The 26,197-nt window shown below is 61.6% G+C and overlaps 1 protein-coding gene across 1 annotated transcript in view; it reads left to right on the top strand.

The window, feature by feature from the left end:
- The first annotated feature begins 1 nt into the window (after position 1).
- Positions 2 to 26,197, top strand: part of PDXK (pyridoxal kinase) — a 32,776-nt gene continuing 6,580 nt past the window's right edge. Inside the window, exons 1-9 of the mRNA XM_023238665.2 lie at positions 2 to 220; positions 13,363 to 13,417; positions 17,866 to 17,970; positions 19,300 to 19,383; positions 20,392 to 20,438; positions 21,293 to 21,378; positions 21,956 to 22,001; positions 24,604 to 24,715; positions 25,657 to 25,793. Of these exons, the coding sequence (XP_023094433.1) occupies positions 134 to 220; positions 13,363 to 13,417; positions 17,866 to 17,970; positions 19,300 to 19,383; positions 20,392 to 20,438; positions 21,293 to 21,378; positions 21,956 to 22,001; positions 24,604 to 24,715; positions 25,657 to 25,793 (759 nt within the window). The 5' untranslated portion in view covers positions 2 to 133. The remainder of the gene's footprint in view (positions 221 to 13,362; positions 13,418 to 17,865; positions 17,971 to 19,299; positions 19,384 to 20,391; positions 20,439 to 21,292; positions 21,379 to 21,955; positions 22,002 to 24,603; positions 24,716 to 25,656; positions 25,794 to 26,197) is intronic.

Below are 26,197 nucleotides of genomic sequence, written 5' to 3'. Positions count from 1 at the left end.
GCCGCGCTGAGGTCACAGGGAGGCGGCCTGGCGCGCGAGCCGAGCGCCTGCGCCGAGCGGAGCCGAGCGGAGCCCAGCGAGCGGCGCACACGCGGACGCCCGCCCGGCCCCGCGCCGCCGCGGCAGGCCCGGCATGGAGGAGGAGTGCCGGGTGCTCTCCATCCAGAGCCACGTCGTCCGCGGCTACGTGGGCAACCGGGCGGCCACGTTCCCGCTGCAGGTACGCGCCGCCACCCGGCGCGGCTTACGTAACCGGCCGGGGGTCCCCGCGCCGGGCGTGCGGGCTCCGTGACCTTGGCTCGGCCGCCGGGCCCGCGTTCTGCGGGGGCGGAAGCACTGGGCTGGAGGGGGAGGGGGGCTGCCGAGGGCCAGGCCCCCGCGCGCAGGCTGTGGCGCACTCGCCACCCGCACCCCTGCCTGCGGCGGGGGCCGGCGACTCCCTGGAGGCGGGAGAATGCGGCGCGGGGCCTCCGGACCCTGGCCGGGGGGGAGGGGGGAGGCGCAGGGCGAGGGAGGGAAGGCAGGTGTTTGGCGCGTCCACCTGCCAGGAGGAGGGGCGAGCTCGCGGACCCTGGCTTCTGCCGGCCGGGTTGGGTCCCGCCTTGCGGCTGGGGGAGGTGGTGGCCAGAGAGGCGGACAGGGCAGAGGTGGCCTACCTGCAGGTGTTGTTGAAGAAAAGCCCAGAGAGCGACGCAGGCGCCTGCCTTTTTGGCTTTAGAAGCTGCTTTTCAAGTACTGTAGCCTTTACTTAATGACAGACCTCCCGCGCCTGTCCTTGTTGGGGCCTCACTGGCCGGGCACCCACTGCTTCCTATTCCAGCCGCAAGGTTATGGCTGGGTGGCTCTTGGAGGTGCAGAAGGAGGCCCGGGTGGCGTGGGCTCTCATGCCAGGCTGGAGGCAGCCCCGGTGATGGGTGCTTCCTTCCCTTGTCTGCCCGGCAGGAGGGCTGGGTGGTCATGACAAGGTCATGGCTCCCCTGGACTGCCCACCTTTGGCCCGTTGTCCCTGGCCTGCACACACACACACACACACACACACACACACACACACCGGCAAGAAGCAGGTATGGCCCGTGGATTGCCTGCTCCTAGCTCTCTGGGGAAGGGGAAGCTTGGTTACATGTAGGTGGATTATGTGGGCAGGGCCGCTGGGGTGGCACTGTGCTTGGGAGAAAGGTGCAGTCAGAAGCAGGAAGGGCTCAAGAACAACTTCAGCCTGCTGTCCCAGGAGGGACACCCCTTCTTGGCCACACAGCCGTGGGAGCTTTGTCCTTGGCAGGGGTGTGCGGCCCCCCGCTGGCTTCCTTGTGTCCTGTGCCCAGTCCCTCCTCCGTGTCTGTCTACACTCCTCCTTTCTCCCCGCACTGGGCACCCATTCGCCTCCTCGGCTCACCTGGGTCCTGCAGTGATGCCCTTCCCTTCCAGGCGCGTGCTCTCAACTTGCACACCGGGGACTCTAGGGATGGGGCTAGACCACCCACCCCGGGGAAGTGGTTCTGAAGGTCAGAACTGCGATTCTAACCTGGGCTTTCCCCAGTGCCCAGCATCCTTCACCTGTGTGCTGGGGGTCGGAGGCTCTGCCTCTGATTTGACTCATCCTGGCACTTCCTTCCGGGGTCGTGAGGCCCAGGAGAAGCCTGGCAGGGGGGGTGTCTCTGAAGGCAGGGGATATTTGTTAGGTCCCTGAACTTGAAGAGGCCACCTTCCACACTGAGCTCAGTTCCTTTGTCTGTAGAACAGTCACGATGCCTGCTTCCCAGGTTGTTTTAGGGGAGATGGGGTGCGTGAATGGGGTCTGTCTTAGAGGCTGCTGAATGAGGTGGGCCAGCAGTGCCCAGGGGTGCTGTGTTCTCCCCCACCGTACAGGAAGACCGGTGAGGAGAGCAGGGCCAGATGGCCTGGTAGTGTGCCTGGGGCCTCTCGTAGAGGCTGGGACCTCTGCCAGCAGTGGGTGGGGGCTGGGGCCTCAGGTACTTACTTGTGTATGTTTTTTGGGGCTTAATCACCTTCTTCCTAATTACAGAAATAAGATGCAGTCTCAGGGAATGGAGGGGAGAAAACCAGGGGTGGGGGTCCTCCAAACATGCTCCCCGCCAAGCTGGACCCCACACAGGACAGTATCGGTGTGATTTCAGGCAGCCATAACAAAGTACTGCAGATCAGGCTGTGTGTAGACGATAGTTTGTTCTCTCTTGGTTCTGGAAGCCCAAGATCGAGGTGTCAGCAAGGCCGTGTCCTCCTGAGATGTCTGTCTCTCCGTGGCGTGTAGGTGGCTACCTTCACTTGGTCCCCCTGTGCGTGTCAGGTGAGGACACCAGTCAGATTGCATCAGGGCCACCCTACTGACCTCATTTCACCTTAATTACCTCTTTAAAGATGCTGTCTCTAAATACAGTCACATTCTGAGGTGCTGGGGGCCAGGGTCTCAGCAGAGGAATTTGGGGAACACAATTCAGCTCATAACAAGAACAATTTCCGGAAATTTCTTAGTCTGTGGGGCACTTCTCCCGCAGCTACTTAGTGCTTCCTTGATGAGAGTCTAGATTCCTTATCAGCCTGCAAACACTTGCCAAGGCTGGACTGCTTAGCTCCGGTAGGATCAATCTGTTAATCCTGCAGGGTGCTCCACAGGGTCCCACGCTGCCATCTTGCAGCCCTCCCACCCCCCACCTCTGCGCCCCGCTGGGGCACGGAGGGGTGGGACGGCCTGCTGACTGACCTCGGACCAGCCTTGGCACAGCATGGGCGGGGTTGGGCAGAGCCTGGGATAGCCACGAAGCCACACACTTGCAGATTCCAGCAGGGATTCCGAGGGGACGCGTCCCGCAACGCCCAGAGCTGTGCTTAGTCGGGGCGGGGGGATGGGGTGTAGATGCTCAATTCTGGCCGACGCCATACAGCTAGAGTCCGGTGCACTGGTTCACACAGCGCCCGACTATTCTCACGGGAGGAGAACTCGCAGAGGGTGGCAGAAGGTGGACTCTGGCTGGACTCCACGGGTTTGGAGAGACTGGAGAAGCCCCGGTGGGGACTGACTGCAGTGTCCCTTTGTCCTGGACTTCTGGCTCAGGGACGGGGCCCTGCCTGTGGAGCCTCTCCAAGCCTCACGAGCAAAGCGAGAGCAATCCTCTTGGCAGTCAGATGGGGCCAGGGCTCCCGGGGGCACCGCCCGGACGGAGCTCGGCCCGTGGTGCTGGCATGGCGAGGGCCCGTGCCCGGGGAGCTCCCGCCGCTCCGGGGTGAGGGTGGCGCAAGCCTGCGAATCCCGGGCGTCAGGGGCCACGGTTCCCAGCCTGCTTTTTGCCGGGTCCGCAGAGCCCAGCGCTTCCAGCCGCCTTCCCCAGGCAGAGGAAAGCGTCGCACGGGAGAGAAAGGGGCAGAACCTGGCCCTGGTTTTGGATTTGCTTCCAGGCCAGAGTCCCAAGTACGTTTTAGTGACCAGCCGCAGAGGAGGTCGAGTGTCAGGCGGGATGACCCCATGTTTGCAGAGTGAGGGGAGCGAGGGCAGGCTCGTGGACTCCGTGACCCCATCCACGGAGGGAGGGCCGCCAGGTCAAGGTCACACAGGCCAGGGGCGCGCCTGGGGTGCCTCCCTGGGCGGGGCTGGGCCTTCTCGCTGCTCTGACCTTCCGTTCTAGGGGTGGGAAAGCGAAGGGAAGGATGTGGTGAGGAGAGACGGTGCGCAGCCTGCCGCTGGCCGCCTCACGCACCAGACGCTGCTGGGGTCGCCTCCTTTTGGAAGTTGGAAACTTAAAATTCCCCCAAGCTGGGAGGTCCAGTCGCTTCCAGCCCCACGGCGTCTGTGTGTGTGTGTGTCCGTTCGGCAGCCACTCCCGCGTCTGCGTCACCCCCTGGGGGAGGGGGGACCCTGGGATCCCCCAGGCAGCCCCGCAGCCTGCTTCCGTGCCGCTGTGTTGAAGGTCCAGCAGGTCCCGAGGCTTAGGGTGGCGTGTGCGTGTCCTGGGGTCGCTCTCCCTCGTGCTGCAAGCCGGGGGGTTGAAACCACAGAGATTTACTCCCTCGCCGTGCTGGGGGCCAGAAGCTGATGTCAGGGTGCCGGCGGGGCCGCGTGCAGGCTCCCGGGGAGGAGCTTGCATCAGACACATGTGACCTCTGTCCTGGGAGGGGGAGTAGCACTAGAGGGTCACCGTGGAGAGGTGCGGCCCTGAAGGGTGCCGGTGGCAGGGAGACACGAGATTCCTGAATTCCAGCAGCTTGGAGGATGTGACTTGGGCCTTCGCTCAGAACCCGTTTAAACACCGTGTCGCTGCTCAGCCGGGAAGGCAGGGCCCTGGGGGGTCCTGGCAGATCCTGGGGAGATGGCTGCCTGCGGGGCCTGCTGCAGAAAGCAGCCTCGTTCTTTGACTCTCCGGGCCCGTCGGTGCAGAAGCAGACCTGAGACCTGTGACGTGTCTGGTGGCCGGTGGAGATCGTACTCTTTTGTGCAGGGACGCGTTTGCCACCGTGGACTGGCTCAGACACCCCTCGGGAGGAGGGCAGTGGGTGGGCAGCGGGTGCATTGGGAGGCCGCTGGCCTGGAATGTGGATTGAGACCCCTACCTGCCGAGCGACGTGGGCTGGGGCAGAGGGATGGCGGGCCCACCGCTAAGCCGCAGGGCGGCGGGGCCCCGGACGCGTCAGGATCTCCTAGAGACGCGTGACAGGGCAGGGGTGGGAGTGGCGGGGGGTCCTTTCGATTCAGCCTCTCATCTTTAAGAACCCCTGGGGCCTCAAGGTGGCTGCCTTCAGAGGAAGCGCTTTACTTTTTTTCCTTAGCAGTCCTGGGATAGAAAGGGCCCTTCTGCAGCATAAGTGCATTTGGAAGATACCGGAAGAATGTCAGCCTGCCCTTTAAAAGACGTGGCCTTTGCCTTAACGTCTCTCCTGGGGACACGTATGTTGACAAACAGCACAAGAGACCTGGCATCAAACAGTGCCCGCCCCTCCTGCCCGGTGTGGACGTTCAAGTCCTTGGAGGTTCAAGTCCGTGTGGTGCGCGGGGTTTGGAACTCTTCTGAGCCTCTTCCGGACTTTCCCTCGTGCTCCGGGACGCACGCGTCTGCTCTCTTCCCTTCCTCCATTTGAGATGATTCCCGTTTTCCCGGCCTCTGGAAGTCCCCGGTCTGATCCAGCTTGTGTTCCAGTCCTGGGACGTAGGTGGTGTTTTAGCTCTTTTCCCAGGAAGGTCCAGAATTGCTTAATTTCTTGATTTCCTAACTCTCTTTTTTGGCTGGGACTGGGGTTTCTGTTGTTTTTTCTTTTTAGTTTTTTTAATGTTTATTTATTGAGTGAGAGAGAGAGACAGAGAGAGTGAGCAGGAGAGGGGCAGAGAGAGAAAGGAAGACAGAATCCCAAGCAAGCTCTGTGCCTGACACGGGGCTTGAACCCACAAACTGTGAGATTAAGACTTGAGTCAAAAGTAAGAGTCAGACACTTAACTGACTGGGCCACCCAGGCGCCCCTTTTAAAAATTTTTTTTAGCGTTTATTTATTTTTAAGACAGAGCATGCACATGAGGATGGGAGGGGCAGAGAGAGGGGGAGACACGGAATCCGAAGCAGGTTCCATCCAGGCGTTTTGAGCCATCAGCACAGAGCCTAACGCGGGGCTCAAACTCACAAACCACAAGATCATGACCTGAGCCGAAGTCGGACGCTTAACCCACCGAGCCATGGAGGCGCCCCCTCTGTCGTTCCTCTGTGCGTGTCGTGGAGAAAGCAAGACCTTGCTCGGTCCTGTTCTCTGACCTTTTTCTCACTGTGTGCGTGCATGCGTACACGGGTGTTGCGTGTTGTTGCCGTGCTCCGAGTGGGGCCCTCTCTTCTGTCTAAGTGCTCCCCCCGGGGGCCTGGGGTGGCACCGTGCTCTCTGGAAGGGCGAGGGTGCGTCTCTCAGCAGGGCGCTTACGTGACGTGGGAACCGTTGGCCTTGTGGCTCATGGGCTTGATCGTCCCCTGGTGCATATGCCTGCGTGGAGCTTTTGATGTAGAACCAGCCAGTTCTGCTCATAGAGTGATCTGGAAGAGTGACACCAAGGAACAGAAAAATGGAGTTTGTCAAGGAGAGAGGAAGCAGGTGTGGGGCCCCGGGCCATGTGGTAGAATCCTGCAGGGCCGAGGGGGGCAGTGCCCTGTTCCCCGTGCATATCCAGGTGCTGCCGGGTCTTGGGGTGAGACCCCCTTCTCCTAGGGCTCTGCAGTGCAGCCCAACCCCCTTGCTAGTGTATGGCCCCTGGGCGGGGCCTGGCAGGGGGCCAGGGTCCTGCCACTGAGCACTTCGAGCCTGGAAGTTGGGGAGTGGGCTGTCCCGGGACCAGGGCCAGGGTCGCTGGGGTCCAGGGTGGTGACGGCTGAGGCAAGGGTGCACACACACGGGCCAAGGTGGCCTTGGGACCAAAAGCGAGCTACGGGCTCCTTCGGGGATGCGGGGCTGTTTCCAGCAGAGGTTCCCGTTGGAGGTCAGGGAACAGTGGACGTGGGTAGAGCTGACCGGTCACAGGTGGTGGGCAGGACACTGGGCACCGAGCCCCGAGGATGCCAGCAGTCCCTTGACATCTTGCGTCCTCTCTTTCCTAATCCTGATTTCCTGTGGAAGCAACTCATGGTCTTGCAGAACAAGCCATAGTGAGGGTTCTTGGAGACTGTGACCCCTCCCTGCCCAACACGAGCCTCTCCCGCAGAGGAGCCCGGGTGGTCCAGACAGGGTGGGGGAGCTGCGCTGGAATGTTCCAGAGCTTCCCCTCTCCTGCTATTCCCCGCGAGGGCGGGCTGCCCGCCCAGCTGCTGAGTTAACGACCGTGTCTTGCTGGCTGTCAGCAGAGTGGGTGATGATTGCAGCAGTGAGGGGGATCTGGCCTCGGAGAACATGCGTCACCCGCCCAAGGCCCCTCCTCCCTCCTTCGGGAAAGGCCACAGGTCTGCGTGGGGCGGGAGATGACAGCCATGGGAGTCGGGCCACCGAGCTGGAGTGCGTGCCGGCGTCCCTGCCGGCCTCGCTCGTTCTTGGTGGCCGGATGGCCGTGACGAAGTGTTTGAAAGCCCCCTCCCGCCATAGTCACCGCAGGTGTCGCGTGCGCCACCCCTCCCCCATCCTGCACACTGAGCGCACAGAACGCGCAGAGAGGCACGGAAAGCGGGAGCCATCTCCAAGCTGCCCCTCCCACCTGGGCTCGTTTTGACCGCCCTTCTCTTGGCAGGAGGTGGGGTGCTTCCTGTACGCCATGCACACGTCTGCACCCCCCGTCCCCCGGCAGGTCGAGGGGCCGCTCCCACCGGCAGTGTGTCCAATACTGGGACCTTGTCAGAAGTGCCTCCGGTTTGGGCTGGCCGTGAACCTCAGCGGTCCTCTCCATCCTGAGACTCTTGTCGCCTGGGCTTGGTTGTGCTTCCATGGTCATCGAGCAGCCGGGTTTTCCTCCGCAGCCGCGTGGAGGTGCAGGGGCTCGCTGGGGAGAGGGGCGTGCTTTGTCGTGGGACTTCTTGGCCAAGGCTCCTCGTGTTTTCCGGAATGGGTGTGGCTCTCCTCATGTGGCCCGGGGCCGGGCTTTGGCCACACCAGCCTTCATTCAGAGGTGCACAGGGTGGTGGGCGCATCCTAGGGGCTCACGGTTGGTGGGGGGAGTCCCAGGACCCAGAAACCCCACCGAGTCCCGGTGCTGCGGCAGAGGCCGAGAAGACAAGGTTTTCAACAAGGTCCTGATGTTCTGCATTCAGGAGATTTGCTCGCAGGCATAGGGGTTTCAGAGATTTGGGGGGGGGGGGTCAGAAAGTGGTCAGCAGCTCTGTGGCCACAATGTGGAATTGGTGGAATGTTGGGACACGCAGCCCGGGGGTCCGGACCTCATTCCGTGCTCAGGGGCAGGCCCCTGTAGGTTGGGGTTTCATGGGTATATCTGGGGGCCGGGGGGTGAGGACAATGGAGAGTCACGGGGATGGTAGTGAGGACGGCCAAACACGCCTGCGCGGGGCTGTCCGCAGAGATGGGGGCACACTGAAGGCCGGTGGCCTCCAGCCTGGCGGGGCTGGGGAGAGGGGACTCTGTCCCTGTGTGTGCCGGTGAGAGTCGGTGGAGGTGGTGGTCCCCCTTCCGTGGCGAGGCCTCGCTTCAGCCGTCCTTCCTGGGCTGAGCGTCATTTCTCCCTCTTGTTCTCACCGTGTCTTTTGCGTCTTTCACCGTGTGCTGCAGCCGTGCTGGTAGATGTTGCAAAAGCGACCCGGGGGTGGGGGAGGCCGATTCCTGTGTGTGCCCGTTTCCGTGGTGACCGCACACTTCCAGCGTGGGTGGAAGAGGTGCGCACACCGTGGCCTCCATTACGTGGGATTCTGCCAGAGCCATCGGTAGGGAGCGTTGCTGAAGGTAGAATGTAGGGAAGTCCCCGGGGGGGGGGGGGGCGGGTGAGGCCAGGCTGGCTGGTGGTTTTCCTACGTAAGCGTGTTTAGTAACAGCTGCAATGGCTCCATGTGAGACAGTCTTGCACAACCGCATTGCTGCTGAGTCCTTCCCTCCTTCAGGGTGCTGGCCCCCCTTCTGGAGCTCAGCCCAGACACCCGCTTCCAACGCACGCCTGTAACAAGAGTGGACCCGGCTGGGTAGGGTCCCTTGTGCCACAAGATGGTGACCGTGGGAGAGAGACCCCCTCCCGGGAGCCACCCACACTCGGACACGGTGGTGCAGGGTGAGCGAGGGCTTCTGGGGCCCCGTGGGCTCCAAGGTTCACTGTAGAACGACATGATTGTCACCCACAAGAATACACAGACCACCAGTACTGTCCCGGAAGTTAGCCCGGTCCGGGGAGGTCGTGTCCGTGCAACTCGAGGGTTTCTTCCCAGGTAATGTGACTTGTGCACAGCCTGTCAAGGGATGGGAATTTGGACGTGTGCCACATGCTGAGCGGGAGGTGAGCATGGCTGGGGAGAACCCAGCTGCCCACGATGTGCATCCTGAACACTGCACTGAGTCCCAGACCAAGGGTCAGCGTGTGTCCGGCTCCCTCGGCGGGGGGTAGGGGGGAGGTGAGGTGTGACCAGCGGGGTCCAGTCCAGAAATGGGGACCAGAGCAGTTATTTCTACAGGGAATTCATTCGGTGTTATCCAGGTCCCGGTGTCCCCTGCTTTCCAGAAGCTCACGTTAGCCACTTCGCTTTTACTCAAGACGTTCGCTAGTACCTGTTTGTGCTAACAGAGGAAACCGGAGAGGAATTTTGCTGTTGCGAGAAAACGGTTACCGTACTAATGCAGTTCCTTGCAGAGTGGAGCAGCGTGAACCTGTGGGAAGCAGGGGAGCGCCCGCTTTCCACTGCTGTTTTGGCTTAGGCAAGGTTGGTTTGCAAAGGCTTCCTGCTTTCTGAAATCCTGGGTCGGAGCCACGCCCTCCAGGAGGCACCTGCCTTACCAGCTGTGGGCCAGCAAGGAACTGGGAGGGGTGCGGGGTACTGGGTCCCAAGCAGCGGGGGGTGGGGGGGGCGGCAGGTGCTCTGTGCCCCAGGAGGGGGGCCATGGAGGGCGTGAGGGCAGAGCCTCCTCGGTGTCCCCTGGCTGGGCGGCAGCCCGCGCCTGCACAGTGGAGCGCCCGCGGTCGTGCGTGCCCTGCACACGGCACGTGCACCGAGGAATGAGCCGCATCGACTGCCGCCTTTGAGGAGCAGGCAGCCTGCGGCTGAGCTCGCTATCATTCAGAAGCACCAAGTAGGGGCTTCGTTCCCGGATCAGTTTGCCAGCTTCAAAGGATTAATTATCTATACATCCGGAAGCAATGGAGCGGGATGTCTTGGCAGGGGTTTCCAGATTTGTGTCATGGCCGCTCCAAGTCTGTTTCTTGAGCCTTGATTAGAATTCTAAGGGATTCGAAGCCACGCAAGCTGGATCTGGGAGTAGGAGGCCGTGCATCTGGCAGGCAGACTTGCAAAGGGCCCGTTCTAACTGTTGGGTTTAATAAGACTGGCGATTTTTATTTTATTTCTTTGAGTTTGGGTAATACCCGCTTAATTATTTTGGAGAGACTTGTTAGATGTCAATCTTAAGTGTATATTGCACAGTGAACCGTCACAGAGGGAAGGCCACCGGTGGGCCACGGCGAGGGTGAGCAGTGCCCACTCCCCCCCCCCCAGCTGCTGGAGGCAGCCACTCCTGACCCCCACACGTACTTCTGCCTATCCCTGAGCGTGCAGGGGAGACTTGAAGCGTGGTCAGTGGTGTTCGGGTGAGTAGGACACAGAGGGACGGCCGGGGACTGTGTGCTCATTGCTCTCGGTCCCTGTCCTCTGTCTCTCACCTGCCCACCCGCCCCTCTCCTTGCATCCCCCCATCCCTTTCGCTGCCTCCTCCTCAGCCACATTCCACGGGGCACTGGCCCAGCCCCTCTGTGGGAACTGAGGTTTTAGTGTCCCCGTGCCCTGTGGGGTATCTGTTTCTGTGTCCCCAAAGTTCGTCGGAGTCTCACCCACTGGGGCCCTCTTCCCGGCCTTGTGGACCAGGGCCATAAAAAGCTCCTTTGTTCTTTGTCATTTTCCTGGGGCTGCAGAGGGAGAGGGTCCAAAGGTCAGTGGGACTCCAAGAGCCAGACGCTCCGTGGGGCATTAACACCCCGTGGCCTCCCTGCCCTGGTGTCGCACCTGCTCCTGCCCCGGCAGCCGGGCTCCGACCTCCGACCTCCCGCACCCGGCCCCCCCAGGGCCACTGTCTTGGCACTTCTGCTGGTGCCTCCTGGCATCTCACTGCTTGCGTGTGGCTCCTGTGGCCGGGGTCTGCAGATGGCCTCAGCTGTGGATGTGAACCGAGACTTGGAGGGGAGGGAGGAGGGGATGGAGGGAAGACACTGTGCCCACAGGGGTGGCTGGGGGCCGGGCCCAGGGTCTGGAGCAGGGCACCAGCAGGACGGACACCAGGGCGAATGTGGTGGGCACGTCGAATCAACAGATACTCATAAGGTCACGCCCTGTCCCCACGTGTGCCAAAGAACAGGGCTAGCCCTCCTGGGGGTCCTGGCCGTCACTGAGGGCAGCAGTGACTGACCCACCCTGTGCCACGGCGCGGTCACGGTGGGGCTGGGGGTCGGCGTGGGGTGGGGCGTCACGGATCTGGGAGCACCGAGGAGAGGGGAGGAGAGAGGACCTTCCGGGCTGACAGACTGGCCCCATGGTGGCCTCATGCAGGTGCTGGCTGGTGGCGTGGGCCTGGCGTCAACCCCGGAGGGAGCAGCGTGCAGGGGTGGGAGGAGTCACCGAGGGCCGCGCTTCCCTTAGAAGGGAAGGACAGAGCAGGGGTGGCGTGAAATAGGGAGACGGGGAGGCAGAGGTGCTGGCGTTGGGGGGGTGGGGGGCAGGCTCTGGGTTTCCAGGCTGGTCCTGTCCTGCCGATCCTAAGGGTGACGTGATTTTCCTGGTCCCGCCTGGGGTGAGGACGGGACTCTCAGTTCAGTCCTGAGTCCCAGCTGTGGGCAGAGCCAGAATCTCCAAACGGAAAGATGAGGAGCCTCCCCCAGTGGCAGGGGCCAGCGGGACAGCCCAGCTCTCAGCAGGGGGGGAATCCGGGTTGAACACCTGTCCTCATGACATGGTCTCACATGGCTCCAGAGTCCAGGCTGGCCGCGAGCCCGCTTGGACCCGAGGGTCCAGAGGACAGGTTGTGGTCGGAGCCCGTGTGTGACCTCCCCCGGCTGTGTCAGTCACACAGGGGTGGGGGGACACAAAGGAATGCCCGAGTGATGTCCCCCCATGCAATGTCCCCGAGGCCTTGTCCCAGGCTCTTGTTGGGGGACTGCCTGGTCCCCATGCAGCATCTGTTTCTGTGTCCCCAAAGTACGTCGGAGTCGCTCACCCACTTGTGGACCAGGGCCATAAAAAGCTCCTTTGTTCTTTGTCATTTTCCTGGGGCTGCGGAGGGAGAGGGTCCAAAGGTCAGTGGGACTCCCAAGAGCCAGACGTCTGTGGTCTGTGGGATGTTAACACCCCACAGGACTTGGCCGGGCCCTGGCGTGCTGTTCACACCGACTTGGCTTTGGCTTGCTTCCGGGCGTTCGGGCCTCACCTTGCGGCGGGTGGCGGTTCTGGCTGTACCCTCCCCCGCCAGCGCCAGAGGCCTCTGTGCGGCCCCGGGCAGGTTTCCTCAGGCGGCCGACTCTGCAGAGCCACCCCGAGGATGCTCCGAGAGACGGCGAGGACCACGTGGCAGGGCCGTGGGCCTGCGCTGCCTGGGGTGATGCCGGCCAGGGCCAGCCCAGAAGGACAGGTGGAGGTGGCCCGTGGGGTCTGGCAGGGACCCAGGGTCAGGGGAGGGCACGAAGGCTGAGGGATGGGCAGGGAAGTGTCCCGATGCCTGCCACCTCTGACCTCCAAGGGGCGTGGGCAGGGCCCCGCCGAGGATGTGGCTCGTCTCCGGAGGGCTCTGCAGTGTTCTGTAGGTCATGTTGCCTGAGTGAATCTCGCCTACCTGTTACATGAGGAAAAACGGGAAAGATGAGCAGAAGGAAAGATCCCCCTTCTTCCACAGGCAAACAGCTGTCCACGCCGGCTGGTGTAGACCTCGCCCATCTGATTTCATTTTTAATTTCTTTTTAACGTTTGTTTATCTTGAAAGAGTGAGCACGTGAGTGGGGATGGGGCAGAGAGAGAGGGAGAGAGAGAATCCCCAGCAGGCTCCGTGCTGCCAGCAGACAGCCTGACCCGGGGCCCGATCCCACGAACTGCGAGGTCATGACCTGAGCCAAAATCAAGAGTCCCGACACCTAACCGACTGAGCCACCCAGGCGCCCCTGGGCTATTTTAGGTAGAAGCTTTCTTCCCCTTCATTGAAAAAGGAGTTCCTGTTCTTTATAAACTTGGTCCCTGACTCAGTGGCACCTGGGACTCTCTGTGCTGTGAGGTGCGTGACGAAACTGTGTCGCAGCCACAGGGTGGCCACACGACCCCAGGCCGGTGTGGCTCTGCGGTGGGCTCCCCACTTGCAGTGAGTGGGCGGGGCTGATACTTCAGTGGAGGCTCGGGGGGAGGGGCCGGCCGGCTGTGCCCTCCAGTGGGGAGCCCCTAGGCCCTGCCTCCCCAGAGGGGTCGGGGCTTCAAACCCACGTTCTGGAAACCGAGACGGCCTCACCTCTCCCCTTCAGCGTCTGAACAGACGGACGCCTTGTCGCCTCGCACTTTCAAGCATTTTTGCTTGGCGGGATTTCCAGAAGTGAGTTCCCGCGGGTGGGCAGCGGCTCAGAGGCTCGGCTCTCCGGGCTGCTTGCTGCCGACACACTTCCAGACGAAGCCCCTCACCAGACACGCACGGCACCAAAGTGTGGGCGTGGAGCCCCACTCAGGGAGGCACTGCCGCCCGCCCCCGGGGTCCTGGCTCTCTCACACCTGGGCCTTCTCTGTCTTGCAGGTTTTGGGATTTGAGATTGACGCGTTGAACTCCGTCCAGTTTTCAAACCACACAGGTAAGGCGTTGGCCCCAGCAGTCGCCGCAGAGGGCGTGTGGGCATGAGACGTGGCCTTCAGAGATCCGGGGCCCCCACTCCTCACCTGATGGTTGGGAGCTGGAGCCGGAGGGGCCGCCCAGCACGTGAGGGTCGGAGGGGCTGGGTTGGCCTGTCCGGGTGTGGACACCATTAGAACCTCGGCCCGGCTGCGTGCAGCCGAGCCACCTGGGACCTGGGGCGGGCTGGTGTAGCCGCTCAGCCCCTCGGTCTCCTCTGAGACGAGGTTGGGATCCTGGCACCTGCTGCGGGGCCCTGACCTCTTCCAGTGACGTGACACCGCGGGCCGCGAGCGGGACCCCGCGTGTGCGCGTGCCGCTTGTGGGTGCGTAGGTGGATCCTGATTTTCTCTGTTACGAACCCACGCCTCGGGGGCCCGTGTGTCGTCTGTGTCAGCACAGAGGGGACCCCAAGGACTTGTACACAGAGGCCTTGAAGCAGAATCGCCGATTCAAGGGCACGCGAGGGTCGCGGCCCTCAGAAAGGCTTCCTGAACCCGCTCCCCACGCCCCTGGCTCCATGAGCGGGGAGGGCCTGTCCTGTGACCCCGCAGTGCCGTCGCAGCGGGGGAACGAGGCCACTCCCTTCCTGGAAACATCCCAGTGTCGCCTCTTCTGAAGTTACTCTGAACCCGGATGGAAGCTCAGGAGTACGGAACGTCCCAGAAGCTGGCAGTGCGCCGGCAGGGTATGCGGGTGGGCACCTGGGCCTCAGCCCACGCTCTTAGGAAAGGTTGCCTGTAATTCTCCTGGTGTGGCTTTTCTTGGAAGGGGTGGGGTATCATGAGTCACATACCGAGGGGAAGAATGACGTTCGGGATTCGGAAGGAGCCTGTGGTTCTTATGGACAGCCCTTCCGTTGCGGCTTTGCTGACCGTTCTGGGTCCTGTGGATTTGGAGAAGCCTCCAAAACGTTTAAGTCGACTCAGTGAGCTTCCCTGAATCCCACGTGCTTTATTGGCCGTTGTAACCACCTTCCCTTTTGTTTGTTTTTTAAGTAAACGAGCCAACTGCCTTGGACACTGAACGTTGGAATTGAATTTCTTGCTGCACGTAGCATTGTGACATAAGCAGTATTAGTTCAACATAAACACAGACCTGGCTCAGAAACTTCCGCCCTTTTCACAGACCCCGGCAGAGGGGAGGGAGCTTCTAGGGCCTCCGTGGCCAGTGGCTGCCTTCTGGGCCCCCATACAACTCTTCAGGTGCTGGCGGACTGCCCATCCCGAGGGGTCCAAGACTGAGGGGCGGATGGAGGCCAGACCCTGGAGTGCTGGGAGCCCACGCCGCTGCGGGGTGTGGTCGGGCCAGGAGAGGGATGGGGAGCTTCACCTCCTGTGGTCCCTGGCAGGGCCCCCACCCCAGCCTCCAGATGCCGTGCGGCGCCTGCCTGGCGAGGGGACCCCCGGGGCCTGGGAGTGACTCGGAACACCCCGTACTTGGACACACGGGGCTGTCGTGGGTTCAGTCCTGGGCTTTGTACCCGGAAGTACTTGGGGTATTTTTTGTTTTTTGTTTTCACCTCTTTTCAAAGTGTTTCTCTTTCTCTCTCTCTTTTTTTTCTTTTTCTTTTTTTTTTTTTTTTTTTGAGCAAGAGAGAACGTGTGAGTGAGCAGGGGAGGGGCAGAGAGAGAATCCCAAGCAGGCTGCACGTTCAGCTGGGAGCCCAGTGCAGGGCTTGATCCCGTCGACCCTGGGATCACGACTGAGCCAAACTAAAGAGTTGGATGCTTAACCGACTGAGCCGCCCAGGCGGCCCCAGAAAACTCTTCCTTTCTTAAATAACGTCTCTGTCCGGTATTTATGTGCCGTGGAATCAGGTCACCTATTTACGTGTATCGCTCGCTGAATACAAGCACACTCCCAGAGGTTTGCACCGCTCCAGCGGGAGCCGTACCTGTCCCTCACCCTTGCCCCCTCCTCCTGGCGGCTGGACCGCTGTCCCACTTTCTGTCTGTGGATGTGCCCCTTCTGGAGGTCTCCTACACGCAGAACCCTGGGGTAGGTGACCGTTCGTGTTCTCCAGGCTCGTCCGTGCAGCGACAGGTGTCCGTGCCCCGCTTTAAGGCTGGCGTAGGGATACACCACGCCTCGCTCGTGCGTCCGTTCACTGATGGACGCGGGTTTGTGAGTCGTGGCTGTCACGAAGGTTGAGGCTGTGAGCTTCCATCTGCATGTACTTCTGGGGACCATTTCCCCGTTTTTCCCAGACAGATACCCCCAGAGGCACGATCGCTCGATCGGAGAGTAACTCTGACCGCGTGAACGGCCACCAGTCTGTTTTCCACGGTGGCTGCGCCGTCCTGTCCCTGCCAGCGGGGTGGGAGGGCTCCCCTTTCTTTGCATGCTCATCAGCACATGTCGTCTGACGCGTCTGCTTTTTTCATCCTAACCGTCCTGGTGGGTGTGACGCGGGATCTGTTAAAAAAACGAAATTCAACTGAGTACACTGGAAGGCCTACTTGGTTTTGTTAAATGACTCGTGAATTGGGCGGCATCCCATCTGGAAAGTAGAGGGGGCTCTGCCAAGCTGAAGGAGACCAAAAGGCTTTTAAAGACAGAGAGAGAGCATAAAAAAAAAGAGAGAGAGGAATTTATCAGCAGCGAATGCCTTGGGTTTAGGCAAGGTTGCCCTTCCGAGGGGAACAGAATGGGTCCGTCGGTAAGTTTCCCAACACTGGCCAGGAAATTCCACGCTGGCCGGCTAAAGGCTCCACTCCAGGGTGGAAGGTGCAGTGAGGTGGTAGGTCTTGGTGTACTGACGTGGGCGTTAATGGAAGACACCCCATTTCGGGCCTGTTTTTCTTCAACAGAGCTCGTTATGGTTCGACTCAGGGATGGCTCTTAACATGGAGGCCACAGACCCCCCGTCCTGGGTGAGCAGGGCTGGCACACTTACCCTGTTACGGGCAGATGGTGAATAATGGAGGCTTTGCAGCCTCGGCGCCCTCGTAGCGTGAGAGCCGCGAGGGACCCCGTGTGCAGGGCTGGGCGCGGCTGAGCTTCGGCCAAACGTCGGCTTCCTTCGTGGACACGGAAAATGGGATTTCATGCAGTTTTCACAGGTCGTAACGTGTCACTCCTCTCTTTGCCCCAACCGTTTAAAAATGCAAAACCGGGGCGCCTGGGTGACTCAGTCGGTTGGGCGTCCGACTTCGGCTCGGGTCACGACCTCGCGGTCCGTGAGTTCGAGCCCCGCGTCGGGCTCTGTGCCGACCGCTCGGAGCCTGGAGCCTGTTTCCGATTCTGTGTCTCCCTCTCTCTCTCTGCCCCTTCCCCGTTCATGCTCTGTCTCTCTCTGTCTCAAAAATGAATAAACGTTAAAAAAAAAAATTAAAAAAAATAAATAAATAAAAATGCAAAACCTGGCCGTGCAGAGGCGTGCAGCGGGCCAGACGTGGCCCACGGGCCCTCGTTTGTGGACCCCCTGCCCTGGGTCTGTGACTCACGGGCTGGGCAGGGCCTGAGAATCTGCATTTCAGACAAGCCGCCAGGGGTGTGGGTGCTGCTAACGTCAGAGACCCCGCTGGGGATGGGAAGCGCGGAGGTGAATCACAAAAGGTGGGTGTGCTTTGGGGGAGGGATGCTTTGGAGCCCAAGGGGTCGGAGGCTCATTCCTAGGGCTTAGGGATGGACCCCCGTGTGCCAGGGGACCTCCCAGGACTCAGCACAAAGAGCTAACACAGCCCAGGGTAAAGGCCCGTGGGGAGAAGCCGGGCATCAGGAACACAGTCCAGAGCCGCCAGGACCAGGTTTTCATGGGTCAGCTGCAGGGGGTCCACGGTGGGCAGGGGTCCTCCTGCATGGCGGGACGGTCCCCTAGGAGGCCGGCAGTCCGCCTGTCCGCTGACGAGCCTGGGGCGAGCACTTCACCCGGGGCACCCGTTAGGGCCGAGAGCCCGCGTCGGAGCCTCCTCCTAGTTCACGTTTGGCTCTTGGTCACGCCTTGACTTGGGGCTGGCCTTGGTGGCCGCCTCAGTCTTGTAGGGCTGGGTTGGCAGGACGTGACGCGGCCTGGATGGGGGAAACACGCACAGGGGAGGCTGGCAGAGCCAGCCGCCGTGACCTGGGGCGGGGGCGCCCCCGGGAGAAGGTGCGCAACTGTGCGTCGTGTCTGCGTGTCCGCTCGACACAGGCTGCTCAGGCCAGCGTGGAAAGCTGACCGGCCTCGCTGCATTGGGTTGACCCCAGAGGGGCTGGCAGCGGGAGGGGGCCTGGAGCCGGGCAGCACGAGAGCCGGTGGTGTTTGTGGGGGGCTTTGAGGTGCACGGTGTCCGGGCGACCCACCAAAGCACGGCACCATCGAGGGCCGGTGAGCGAGTGTCTGGGCCGCGGCCGGCCGTCGGGGAAGGCCGTGTTTCACGCGTGTGCCCTGGTGTCAAGGCCCCGACTGTCCTGCTCTCCCCCCAGGCTACCCACACTGGAAAGGTCAAGTGCTGAACTCCAATGAACTCCAGGAGCTGTACGAAGGCCTGAAGCTGAACAACGTGAATAAGTATGACTATGTGCTCACGGGTAAGTGTCCGGGGGAGCTGGGTGCTGGACCCGTGGGCCTCGATCCGGTGGGGCTTGGGCTTGGGGAGGGACCTCCCCGCCCCTGGGCTCCGCCCTGGCCCCTGCCTCCTTCGAGGACAGATGGGCTGTGCCGCCGAGAACTTGGTGGTGCCCTGATGATGGCCGTGCCCCAGTCGCGTGGCCTTGGATGCCCGGGGCCCATGGTGCTGTCTCAGATGAAACGTGTTGGGCTTCTGGGACCCGTGTAGGGTCAGAGGATACGCGGGGGGTTGGCAGTGAAAACACCCAGGTAAGCAACTCGCTGCCACTTGGCGCGTTGGTTCATGAGTCACCATAACGGTAAAAATATTTATTTGCATTTATATACGTAGTTAGAAGTGAATGTACTTATTATTGAAAACGGAAAAGAGGCGTCCGGGTGGCTCAGTCGGTTGAGCATCTGACTTCAACTCAGGTCGTGATCTCACGGTTCGTGAGTTCGAGCCCCGCGTCGGGCTCTGTGCTGACAGCTCGGAACCTGGAGCCTGCTTCGGATTCTGTGTCTCCCTCGCTCTCTGCCCCTCTCCCGCTCACACTATGTCTTTCTCAAAAATAAACATTAAAAACGATTTTTCTAAATAAAATGGAAAAGACAAAAGAAAATATTCTTTGTACACCTATCACTCGTGGCTTTTTCCTTCATTTAAAACTTGATGGGGCACCTGGGTGGCTCAGTCAGTTGAGCATCTGACTCTTGATTTCGGCTCAGGTCATGATCTCATGGTTTGTGGGATTGAGACCCTACATTGGGCTCCATACTGAGTGTGGGATTCTCTCTGTCTCTCTCTCTCTGCCCCACTTGTGCGTGTGTATGCCCTCTTTCTCAAAAAAAAAAAAAAAATTCTAAAAAAAATAAAATAAAACTTGACTTTACTTTTGGGAAATGCATAGTGTCCCCTCAGGGACTATAGATGTTGAGGACACTTTGTCTTAACCCTGGTCACAGGATCTGAGAACTGCCTGCCCTTCTCAAGAGCAGAATGGGGTTTTTTTCGTTTGTTTTTTAAGTTTATTTATTTTGAGAGAGAGCGTGCGCTTGCTTGTGAGCAAGGGAGGGGCAGAGAGAGAATCAATCCCAAGCAGGCCCTCTGCTCCGCGCAGAGCCTCACGTGGGGCTGGATCCCACGACGGCAAGGTCACGACCTGAGCTGAGATCAGGAGTCGGACACTTAGCCGACCGAGCCCCCCGGGCGCCCCTGCAGCAGGTGGTTTTGGTGGCGCTTTTTCTCCTTGGGCCACGGCCAGATGGGAGCCTTCTGATGAGGGTGGCCCGTGCGTCCCCCCCCACAGGCTACACGAGAGACAAGTCCTTCCTGGCCTCGGTGGTGGACATCGTGCGGGAGCTGAAGCGGCAGAACTCGGGGCTCGTGTACGGTAGGTGCCGGGCTCTCCCGCGTGCATGCTGGGGCGCCACCTTGTCCGGTGGGGTTGACCTGGGGAGTGGGGGCTCGACCTCCTTCCTCCCGGACGCCCCTCCTTCATGTCCCGCCTCTCCCGGTCCGAAAGCTCAGAGCTCTGGGAAGGGGTCAGAACGTCCTCACGGTGACCCTGGCAGAGAAGCGGGTTATATACGTGCTGTCATCCGTGTCCACGTGTGCCCGTGTGTGCAGTGTGTTGGGGGGGGTGCTGGGTGGCCACACTTGACCCCTGAGAGGATGGGGCGGATGTGCATGTCGTGGGCGGCGCCTGGCCAATGAGGGGTGGGGGTGGGGTGATGGTGGACACCCAGCTGGGACAGAGCTGAGGCGCACGCCGGGCCTGTCCGTCCCACCCCCCGGGGCTGCAGCGCCAGCCCTGAGCGTGTCCCACACAGAGGCCTCTCCGGGCAAGACCCACGTGGGATGCTTCAGTTACTCTCTCCCCTCTGGGACTCAGACGTGCACATTCAGGCCTCTGCAGGGTCCGACCACGTGTGACACTTCTTCCTTCCCGGCGGGAACCCCAGTGTCCTGACGTGTGGGTCCCCCCGTCGCGAACGGTAGCTGGGTTCGGGGCCCCTGTGGTATCAGTGCGTCCTTGCTGCCTCAGCCGCGCAGACTCGGGGGCCTTCCCTGAGGCGTGGGCCTCCCAGGTGTCCGCGCCGGTCCCCACCCTCAGCCGGCCTCACGGCAGGTCCCACACGGCATGTGGACCGTCGCGGGAAGGGAACGTGCTTGTGTGGGGGCCGGAGGGAAAGGGGATGCTGTCCTGTGCCACACTCTCGAGAAAGGCGCGAACGGTTGTCAGAAATCGATCAGAGTAGTTGGCCTCGGACCACAAACGTGGAATCCAGGAAACGAGGATCGGCCGCACACGCGAAATTTAACAGCAGAAATAAACGTTAAGCATCCTCCTCTCGGGAGCCTCGCCCTGTGCTAACAGATGCCCTTTCTGCCCCCGCAGTGTGCGACCCCGTGATGGGCGACAAATGGAACGGCGAAGGCTCCATGGTTAGTGATTTCAGGCACGTTAATCCAAGTGCACACGTCTCGCTGGGCGAGACACCGCTCTGGGGGTGCACATCATCCTTGCCGGGAAGCGGGGTCGGCAGATGAGGTTTTCTATAAAGGGTCAGGGAGTAGACGTTTGGGGCCATACGTCTCCTGGTTCAGGCTCCTGGTGGAGCCTGCGACTCTCGATCTCAGGGTTGTGTGTTCGAGCCCCACGCTGGGTGCAGAGATGACTTAAAAATAAAATCTTGGGGGTGGGAGGGAGGGGAGGGTGGGTGATGGGTGCTGAGAAGGGCACCTTTTGGGATGAGCACTGGGTGTTGTATGGAAACCAATTTGACAATAAACTTCATATATTGAAAAAATAAATAAATAAAATAAAGTCTCAAGAAAAAAGTAGTCACAGTTTGCAGACAAACAGACACGGCTGTTTCCTAATAAAATCCTACACACGGACCCTGAAATTTGAATTTCCTGTAGTTTCTGTGTGTCACAAATGTTCTTTCTTTCCTGTTTCCCCCTTAGCCGTGTCTTAGCAGACAGGCCATAGCTTACCGCCCCTGACTAGTGTAGGGCGGGGTGCCGTCAGTCCGCTGGTAGGAGTCACCCCGTGGCCAGCAGGGGAGCTTGGCGTGTGGGGCACGGAGGGCGCTGGCCCCGGCCCTACCCCAGGACCCCGGGGCCTTCGGGTGAGCGCGTGCCGGCCTGGCTGCAGGGCACCAGCGTCCCGTACCCGCGGGGGGCTCACGGCGGGGCTCCGGGTCTCCAGCCTGGACCGCAGGGCTCTCAGCAAACGCTCGCTGGCCTCGTTCCCTCTGCTGTACGCGTCAGCCTGTGTCCCTGTCGCCCTCTAGTACGTTCCGGAGGACCTCCTTCCGGTTTACAAAGAGAAGGTTGTGCCGGTAGCAGACATCATAACCCCCAACCAGTTCGAGGCTGAGTAAGTAACTTGAAACCACGGAAGCTTTCAGATCTCCCCATGGGGAGGGCTGTTCTGGAGCCGGTCAGGCCACTGAGGCCCTCCTCCCGAAGTCCTGCCTCAGGGGGTGGGGGTCAGGCCATTCTGAGTGGGGGGCCAACCCGGTGCCCTGGCCCGTTGACAGTGGGGGTGGTTATTTTCACCCTGACTTCCTGTGGTCGTGCTGACCCCCAGCCGTTTTCCCCGAGCAGCACAAGCCTTTGAGGGCAGAAAGGGGAGGGGCTGAGGGCATATATGGGTGACACCGGCCATGGGATGGGGATCCCACGCCACCTGACGCAGGCGGCCACCTGGAGCTCCAAAACCCACGTGGATGTCGGTCACCCTCACTGGCCACTAAGTGGGGCTGTGTGCTGCTGTCCCTTGCTGCTATTAAATGTTACCCCTGACTGGTCCTTGGGAGCATCACGGGGCCAGCAGACACTGAGTTAGTTCCTGTGGGGATGGGAGGGGGTCACCGGAGCCACCGGAGCTTCGGGGACGTTTCCAGCAGGACCCAGAGAAGCAAGGTCTCACCCGCGCTTCATCTGCCTTCCAGGTTACTGAGCGGCAGAAAGATCCACAGTCAGGAAGAAGCGTTAGCGGTAAGGAGACCTTCCGAGGCCTGGCGTGGGAAAGGTGCACCGCTCGTGGTGGGGAGGGGACAGCCACATGCCCTCGGGGAGGGGAGATGGGCACCCCAGGTGGGCAGCACCCCGGCTCCCAGCCAGCCGCCCGGTGGGGCCTGAGGGACGTGTTGTAGATTCTGTCTTAGCCACTGGGTCGGGCAGCTGCAGCCACAGTGCTCGTCTGGGTCCGCTTAACCCCCCGCCTGCTCTGCGCACAGCGGCTGTCCCCGTGGGAGCTTCCCGGGGCGTCCGTGACAAAGTGCCACAGACCGGGTGGCTGACAACAACACAAGTGCGTTCTGTCCGGTTCTGGGGGCCGGAAGGCCAAGATCGGGGTGTCGGTGGGACTGTCTTCGGCCCAAATCCTGCAGGGAGGCACCCATTGCTTGCCAGCCTCCCAGCTTCTGGCAGCCACTGGCCATCCTTGGCGCCCCTGGGTTTGTAGACCCGTCACCAGCCTTTGCCTGTGTCTTCAAGGGGCCCCGTGGTGTGTCTGTGCCCTCGTCTTTCTTGCTAAGGGCGCCAGGCAGATAGGACCCAGGCCCACGCTAGTGACCTCATCTCAGCTCGAATCTGCACGGACTGTGTTTCCTTTCGAGGAAATCAGAAACGCTCGGAGGTTCTGGGCTTAGGGTTCCAGCGTCCGTCTCGGGGGGACACAGTTCGGCCCGTGGCGGTCACGGCATTTAGTGAGTGCTTGCTGTGTGCCAGGTACCGTGAATCCAACTTGCCGGGTGCGGCTCTCCCGCGCACTCGTGACCTGTGTGTCTGCGGAGAGGCAGGGGCCGGCCTCCACAGGCAGCAGGGGCCAGCCCTCCAGACGCGCTCACCACCACCCCAGCCCATGCACGGTCAGAGAAGCAGAGATCAGAAACGGCCAGTCAGGTTCCGTCCGACACCAGCGAGAGGGAGTGCGCGTGTGCCCATATGTGGGGTGGTGTGCGTGTCTGGGCACACGTGTGCAAACGCCTGTGTGCGTGCATGCGTGCATGAAGAGATTTATGGCCAGGAGCTGGCTCACACCTTTGGGGGTTGGCTGGGCACGTCTGGAAGCCACGGGGCCCGCTGACGGGAGGGGCGGCTGGAAGTGAGGTAGGCAAGGTTTCCTCTCCAAAGCTCTTCAACTTTCCCCTGTCGAACTTGTTGCCTGCCTGTCGTTTAACCTCTCACATGGAGTCCTGGGCCACGTGTCCCAGCAGCAGACCCGGGTCCCGCACACCAGGGCCCTCACCCCATCATGGCGGGGCCTCATCAGGCGCGCACGCTCTCTCCGTCATCCAGGAGACAAATCCAAGCGCCAGGTCTAGTCCTGGCCACACCCGGGCCCGAGGGGCTGTGGGGCCTCTGTTTCCCCAATGTGCAGAGGGCTCACTGTGGCAAGGGGAGGAGGGTGCCCTTCTCTCTGCTCTGAGGGTCTCGCTCTGAGCTGGCACAGTACCCGGGGGCCTCAGAGTCAGGTGACACCGGGACAGGAGAGCAGGTGGTCTGGGGTCACAGGTGACCCTCCTCTGCTGTGCGCCCGTGTGCTCCAAGGACTGCAGGGCATTGCCAGTGTGTGCCTGTGTGGTGCCCCGTGCAGGGTGGGGGCCGAGTAGGAGACACGTTCCACGCGTGTGGCAGGGACACGTTTCCCGCAGCCTGCCCCAGACTCTGGAGCGGAGGGTGCCTGCCGGCACGGTCACCAGCCCAGCTCTGAGGCCCTTGTACAAGGAGGGAAGGAAAAACCACTTGCAGAAAGCTTATTCCTCGTCACATGACCCCCTGGCCTGTCTTCTCCCCAGCCTGCAGGCCCCGGGCTGACGAGGGGGGGGACGTAGCCACGTGCTGGGACTCGGGAGGCTTCTCCTGGGCTGGGGAGCCTGACTCGGGGTCCACACTGGGCCAAGATCAGACGCTCTGAACACCTACGCATGCTTCGGGGTCCATACGCGAGCCTTCCCAGCTTCCCACAGTGAGCCGTGCGGGGCGGGAGGCCCAAGGGGCTTCGCTGGCGTTACCCCCACGGAGGCGAGAGGAGCACCCCTCTCCGGTGTAGCTGGTGCTCTCCCGAGCCCCCAGTTTGCCAGCGGGTATTTTGTCCCGACGTGTGTGTCGTGGGAGGCCGGGGAGCCTCCAGCCGCCAGCGTGTTGCTGGGCACACAGCGGGAGAGCTTCAGTGACTGAACAAGTGAGGGAACAAGTGGCTTCCCAGAGTGGACAGGACGTGACAGCCTGATGGTGGGCCTGGTTTTGCCGCCCTGGAGCCAGATGAGAAAGGACAGCCAGTCTGGGGCCTGGTTGACGCCTTCCTCTGGAATGTGGGCACAGGAAGAGTGTGGGGCCCGGCAGGTGTGCTCGTGGGAGGGAATCGGGGTGGTGGCTCTAAGCGGCCAAAGCTGCCACTCGGCACGCCCGGGCTGGCGGGGGGCAGGCGGGACCCGGGCGCCATTCCTCGTGTTCTCGGCCTCTAGTGTCCACTCCGTCAAGTCAGACCCCGTAGAAGGGCGTCCTCCCGCCGGCCGGACCCGACTGCTCGGGCTGCTGGGAGCCCTGGCGCAGGGGGCGGCGGCGTGGCTGACGCAGTCCTGTGCTCCGGCAGGTGATGGACGTGCTGCACGCCATGGGCCCCGACACGGTGGTCATCACCAGCTCTGACCTGCCCTCCCCGAGGGGCAGCGACTACCTGATCGCGCTGGGGAGCCAGAGGATCCGTAAGTCCTGCGACCCTGGCTCCCTCCTGCCTCTTCGCCGCGGGTTCCTGGAGGCCTCCCTGGCTTTAGGCTCCGTAGGGAAGAGAATTCGGGCCTCGCTCAGCAGGCGGTCGGTGTCCTGAACTCCTGTCACCCCCTAAACACACTGAGAACAAAAACCGAGAGAGGGTTCTGTGAGTCGAGGTGTGGGAGGCCTCCCCGCGGTCACCAAGCGGCGAGCTCTCTGTACCCATGACATGCCGTCGGCTCGAGGAGAGCGTCTGTCTTACAGGCTCAGGGTCACGTGGATGGCCCGGCTAGGGCCCGGGGCTTGGGGAACCAGGCGTCCACACCGTCCCCTCCCACAGAGCCGGGGGTGCCTGTGCGGCCTCACCTGTCGACTGTCGGTTCTCGTAAATACCGCCTGGGTTGGTGTTTTCTGCGAGGTGCTGAAATGACACAGGAGGCTGGGGTCACACCCACTGCCCCAGAGAGCACGGAGCTCTCTCACCAGTCCCTCTGTGTCTTCGGGAGAGCATGCCCCTGTGCACAAACCCATGCACACACCTACATGCACACCTACGTACCCTCGTACATGCATACCCATGTGCCCCTGTGCACACCCCTGCACACCCGCGCATGCCCCTGTGCGCTCCCATACAATTTCATTAAGCTCACGGCCCCCACGGCTGTCGGTGCCCTTGTTACTGTGCCGGGCTGGGGCTCCCTCCGCACCCGGTCACACGTGCTGGTCCCTCACGCCCAGCTGTGCGGTTCTTCTCCCCCCGGGCCATCCTGCTAGGGGTTCTGGCGTCTACTCCCTCCCTTGTGACAGGCGACACTAGCCCTCCCTGCCACCATGCGGGGGAGGAGCAGGGAGGAGGGCAGGCCGGCTCCCAGACGAGGGGCTCGTTCTCTGCTGGCCCGGGGTCTCGGGGCCCATCGGCTGTGCTCTCCTCCAGGGAACCCCGATGGCTCTGTGGTGACGGAACGCATCCGGATGGAGATGCACAAGGTCGACGCGGTCTTCGTGGGCACCGGGGACCTCTTTGCCGCCATGCTCCTGGCATGGACACACAAGCACCCCAACAATCTCAAGGTCAGCAGGACGCGCCCCCGCCCTGCCCCCATCGGGGACCAACTGGGTTCTGCGGGGGCTCAAACAGGCCACCCGTGTACCACATGCTGGAGTTGGCCTGTTGGGCCGTGGAGCAGGTGTGAGCCCCGGGAAGGCGGAGCCTGGGAGGGGTTACCGCAGCCTCGGTAGGTCCGGAACTAGGAACGTCTCCCAGAGAGCAGCCCGGTGAAAGTTGGTCCTAAGATGTCATCCCCTGGTGAGTCGAGAGACTCAGAGGCTGGGAGGCCCCTCGGGGGCGTGAGGGACAGGGCTCCGAAGTCAGACTTGCAGAGAGGCTCAGCTCTTGTCAGGCACTGTCTGCACGTCTGTCCGTCCCTCCCCCATCCCTTGCTTTGTGTGTAAATGTCCTCAGGTGCGTTTGTACG

This window comes from Felis catus, chromosome C2 (assembly GCF_018350175.1).
Source record: "Felis catus isolate Fca126 chromosome C2, F.catus_Fca126_mat1.0, whole genome shotgun sequence".
NCBI lineage: Eukaryota > Metazoa > Chordata > Mammalia > Carnivora > Felidae > Felis > Felis catus.
This window is presented reverse-complemented; position numbering and strand designations above follow the sequence as displayed.